Source organism: Pistacia vera, unplaced genomic scaffold (assembly GCF_008641045.1).
Source record: "Pistacia vera cultivar Batoury unplaced genomic scaffold, PisVer_v2 Contig845, whole genome shotgun sequence".
Classification (NCBI taxonomy): domain Eukaryota; kingdom Viridiplantae; phylum Streptophyta; class Magnoliopsida; order Sapindales; family Anacardiaceae; genus Pistacia; species Pistacia vera.
In genome coordinates, this window is record NW_022196718.1 from 333,734 (window position 1) to 338,804 (window position 5,071).

The 5,071-nt window shown below is 31.9% G+C and overlaps 1 protein-coding gene across 1 annotated transcript; it reads left to right on the forward strand.

The window, feature by feature from the left end:
- The first annotated feature begins 988 nt into the window (after positions 1 to 988).
- LOC116118455 (phosphate import ATP-binding protein PstB 1-like) lies at positions 989 to 4,740 on the forward strand. The gene is made up of 4 exons (XM_031404446.1): positions 989 to 997; positions 1,385 to 1,584; positions 1,857 to 1,875; positions 4,429 to 4,740. The coding sequence occupies exons 1-4, from the start codon at positions 989 to 991 to the stop codon at positions 4,738 to 4,740; spliced, it is 540 nt and encodes a 179-aa protein (XP_031260306.1).
- Positions 4,741 to 5,071: the final 331 nt, after the last annotated feature.

Below are 5,071 nucleotides of genomic sequence, written 5' to 3' on the forward strand. Positions count from 1 at the left end.
CATCAACGAACACCACGCTGGATTTGATTGAAGAGCTGATGGAGTTTTGAATCCACGACACTACCATGTCGTTGCAACTCTCCCAGAGCTCAAGGAGAGGGTCTGTAGGGTCGATGGGTTTGGGGATATCTCCAGAGATAAAACCTAATTTATTTTTGGCACGAAGGGCCTGTCGCATAGCACGCGACCAAGTGATGTAATTATCTGTGGTGAGCAAATCGGTGACGAGAATAACAGCAGGATTGTCGCCGTTATCTAGCTGGAAGGGATTACCGGGATCACTGAGGTTCAGGTAACGAGCCAGTTTAATGGCACGAGGGTCGGGTGGGTTGCCGGAGGATTGTTCGGCGTGGGTTGAGGATGAATCGGCTGAACTTTCGAGAGGATCTTCCATGGAGTTGGTGCTTAGGCTCTGATACCATGTAAGATGGTAAAGCAGAGAAAAAGCCGAATAATAGAAGTCTGGAAAAGGTGAAAATCGTGTATTTCTTATTCTTGCAGACGATTACAAAAGGCAACAATATAAAGGCACTGTACACCAACAAACTAACAGAAAACAGTTACAGAAAAGGACGAGCTAATTTACAGAGAGGATTAACAAAGAATAAAAGAATAATAAACAAAAATACAGCAAGAAGTTAGCCTGTATCCAACCGACATGTAGCTGCAGTAAACCGACATGCAGCAGCTGCCTTATCATGCAATATGTACTTTAGTTTTTGCTCCCTGATTGTCTCTGTTTCATTTTCATCTGGTTTGTTTCAAAGCTAAAAAACATAAAACATAAGGAAACTATATATATGCTCATACTTAACTATTTGGCAAACTATTGGCTATGGCATTAGGAATGAACTTAGGCTTATTTGATAATCTGTGCTGGTACAGTGCTACTTGTCTCTTTCATGCAGCTAGGACCTGATCTCAATAATCAGATTTCATTATCTGATTTAGTTTTTGAAAAGCAGACCATCACGTTTAAAACCTAATAATGGACCTGGTTAAATGACAATTCTGCTCCCTCTATCGGTTATGAAAGATTCCTAGGATCGGAAAAGATCTAGAAAGAAAACTTTCTAGGGAAACAAACACAAACAGAGAGAAAAAAAGCAGAGAAATGTAAAATTTCATAAATGAATTTTTTATTAAAATGAGCTTAATACTAAACAAAGTCCACTCCGGCAATCCGTGTCAATCTGCCAGGCAAACAAACACACTTGCAAGGGTTACAAGTTACTGCAATAATCACTGTAAGAATCTCTAACTTTTTTGCTTGGCTCTCCTCAGATTAACACAAAAGCTAAGACACTAAGAAGACTCTATTAACGTTGTTTTCCTTAATTGGACTGATGTAACATATAATTAAGTTGCTGACATGTTTTAACAGGAATTTGTGAATCAAGTGCTGGAGATCATTGAGCTTGATGAAATTAAGGATGCCTTAGTTGGCGTTCCAGGTGTTAGTGGTCTATCTACTGAGCAACGTAAGCGGCTTACCATAGCTGTCGAACTTGTTGCCAATCCCTCTATAATCTTTATGGATGAACCTACAAGTGGTTTAGATGCACAAGCGGCAGCAATTGTCATGTGAGCTGTGACAATTGTTTGCAATATTCACCAACCAAGCATCGACATATTTGAAGCATTTGATGAGGTAAAACAAATTTCTAAGTTACTTTAGAAATGTAAAATTAGAATTTGTCTGTGAAATTATAATTTTAGTACAGCTGAATAATACGATGCTTCAAACATTTTATAGATTAATTGTAAGATTTTTCTTGCTATCAGTTTATAATGTTAATATGCTTTTATTGATGCATAACCTTTGTATTTTTAGTGCAGTTGCTCCTTTCATGTAGGCTTATAGAGTTTTTTGAGGTTAGTTTCCTATCAATATAGTTGTCCTATAATATGCTGAGTAATAATACTTTTTCCAAATGAAATTCAAAATTTCTCATCCCAAAATTATGTGTTATCTCATGTGACGTTGACATATCATTTAATACATGAACTCCTCATGTACACATCAAAGCCGCATAAGGTAATACATATTTAGGATAGAAAATTTGGAATATCATTTGGCAAGAGTAGTATTCATAATAGGCTGCTCTGTGATTTTTTTTTTCATGCTCACTCAGTGTCAGTGTCACATGAATATTTGAACTATTGGTTGAGTCTATCTTTCTTGAAGAGAATGGGGAAAGGGTCCTGCATATATTTGATTTGGAATCCAAAATTATATTTGACAGAAATGGGCTATTGATTTAGTTTTGGGACCATGGATAGGAAATGTAATTTTGTTTGTTAATTATAAATTCCTGATTGAGGCAGAGCACCGAGCAACTATTTTGATGAATTGGACTAAAAAATTTCCTTGAATTAAATTAGTGATCACAAGAAGTTTTCTGGTTCCATTTCTTTCTCTTTATATTTGCTGACTATGCCTATTAAGACATAAAAATATTTCAAACTTCCAAAGTTTAATTTAACTTGTATACTTGACAGAAAACCATGCCAAGTTTAATGGCAAGGAATTGCCGTTTCCCTCTAATTATTATTTCAATTTAATTATTTTGTCAAAATTTCCATTGGAATAAATGTTATTTTTTTTCTTCTAATTATATATTCATATTCTATTTTAAGCATCAACTTTCTATATTCGATTTTCTTGTCTGAATTGTTCTCCTAAAAATAAATAAGTTTAATCTATTTTTTATAATGCGAAGTCTTAGGCCTAGAGGCCTTAAACTATTACCATGCTAGACTATGAGCAAATGTACAATATAATATAATTTTTTAAACATGAATACACTTAAATTTTCCGCTAATAATAACTTTAAGAACCACTTTTTCTACAGTTTGTTCAATTAAATTATTTTGCATTTAAGATGTTGTTCAAACACTTGTAGAGACTCTAAGGGTAAAGACTAAATACACTGAAAAGCTTCAATTAAAAAAAAAGTTAATTATCGTTGTGCGGTCAATCCAAAGAGGATTATTCCCTATTAGAAGAGAAGATATTTAGATTGACTCTATTGGAAGGAAAATATTCAGATTGACTTAGACTCTAACTAAGGTAGTTAAAGATCATGCAACTTCCTAATTCTATGTATTTGATTCTTATCTCAACTCTATCATGTAAATAGGTGTTATATGAACCCATCATAACTTGTTTTCAAAGGGGCTAGGCAATTGTTCTAAGCAAATTTTCCTAGAAATTATACTGTTCTTTGTAAGCTCTCAAAAGGAATAAGATAACAGTAGACGTAGGCTCAAGTTTTAACTTACCAAACCACTTTAAAAATCTCTTTACCATTTACTTTATTGCATTTATTATTTATCCACTGTTAGTTATCCGTAATCACGTGCACATCCATTTTGGTTCTGGCAAGGTCAATTGGAATTCTCTGGTTAGTGCAGATTTCTGTATCAACAATTATTCTTAATTTTGGTATAAAAATTAAACGACATAAATACCCTTAGGCCAATGACGAAGAAGAAAAAAAGAACAATATCTCTGAATTTATAGTGTAATAAATCCTAGCTGTTTTATTTTCTTGATTTTTTCTTCTTAATTATTGATTGAAATGCTTTTATATCGTTCAATTTCTTTTTTCTATTAAACTTCACAGAAGAATTTTTTTAATTGTATATTGAAACTTAAGTAATCTAAATTTAAAGAAACAGTGTCCGACAATTGATAAATACTCCTATTATTAAATATAAAAGTGGTGATATAAAACAATATTAGTAACATTTTTACGTTCCAAAATTAATATTGGTCGGTGTCGAAGGAGATTGCATGTGTGTGTGTGTGTTTTTTTTTTTAAATCCCGGGAGGTTAAGAACTAATCATATTAATTAATTTAATTAGTTATTAATTAAATTAATAAACAAAACTAAAACTTTGGAGGCATAGCCACAACAATCCTTAACAAAGAAAAAAAAAAAAAATAATTCTCGTTAATATATAGCCAGGATTTATTTTGCATGCATTAGTTGTGAGAGTACTTGAGGATAAAAGAATTACCAGGACTTTGCAATGAATGAATTTCACATGAAGAAAATATGTTTGATTTTCTGTCGTGTAAAATACTTGAGCTAAAGTGCATGATCAAATCACAAGCATAAGCTTTATGATTTTTTGATTTAATAAGTATGCTTCTATTTCTACATTTCCATAGAAAAATACGTTCTCTAAATTAAAATTGCATATATAAAGCAACAAGATTACACTTTTCAAACCATCAATTTGAGAATGAGATAAACCTGCTTCAACGGAATATTTTCAAGCTACTTTATATTTGTTTACCTTCCATCCTTTTATTTATTTCTTCTTAATTTAATTATATGTTAAAGACTACTCAGACAATAACATAGCCAATATAATTCTTTTTATAAGATATTGGAGTAAACTTAATTTAATAAAAGACCATTTGGAGACCATTTGTGGTCAAAGGCCTAATTGAGTTTCTTAAAGATAAGAGAGAACGTGATGAAAGTAAAACCAGTGAAGCTGGAAGGGTGGCAATGGAAGAAGAAACTACAACAAACATCAGAGAGCACCTGATGAAGGATAAGGATACAACAAATGTGCTCAAAGGCCTAATTGAGTTTCTTGAAAATAAGATAGAGCATGATGAAAGTAAAGCCCGTGAAACTGAAAGGGTAGCAATGGAAGAAGAATGTAAGCAACAGATTGAAGAAAATGCAATTGAAGAATGGACAATCATAATTGAATAAAGTGTAATATAGAGTTGAATGAAAAGAACATACATAACCTAAGAGCCAATTTGGACAGATTTAACATATTATTGTCACTTTTAATCAAGCCTTGTTGTGAGATTGTCATTAACTTATTTACTACATTAGTTTATCATTTGATTTTATTATAATTACAATTTTTTTTTTTAATAAGATGAGGTGTTGTGTGCACATTATATTCTATTAAAATTACAATAATTTTTTTAATGTATATTATTTCTCTTTATGATAACTACGTTTAGTGTATTTAACGAATTAAAATATAAATATTGTATAAATTTTTATTAAGCATGAGAAAAGCCAAATTAAA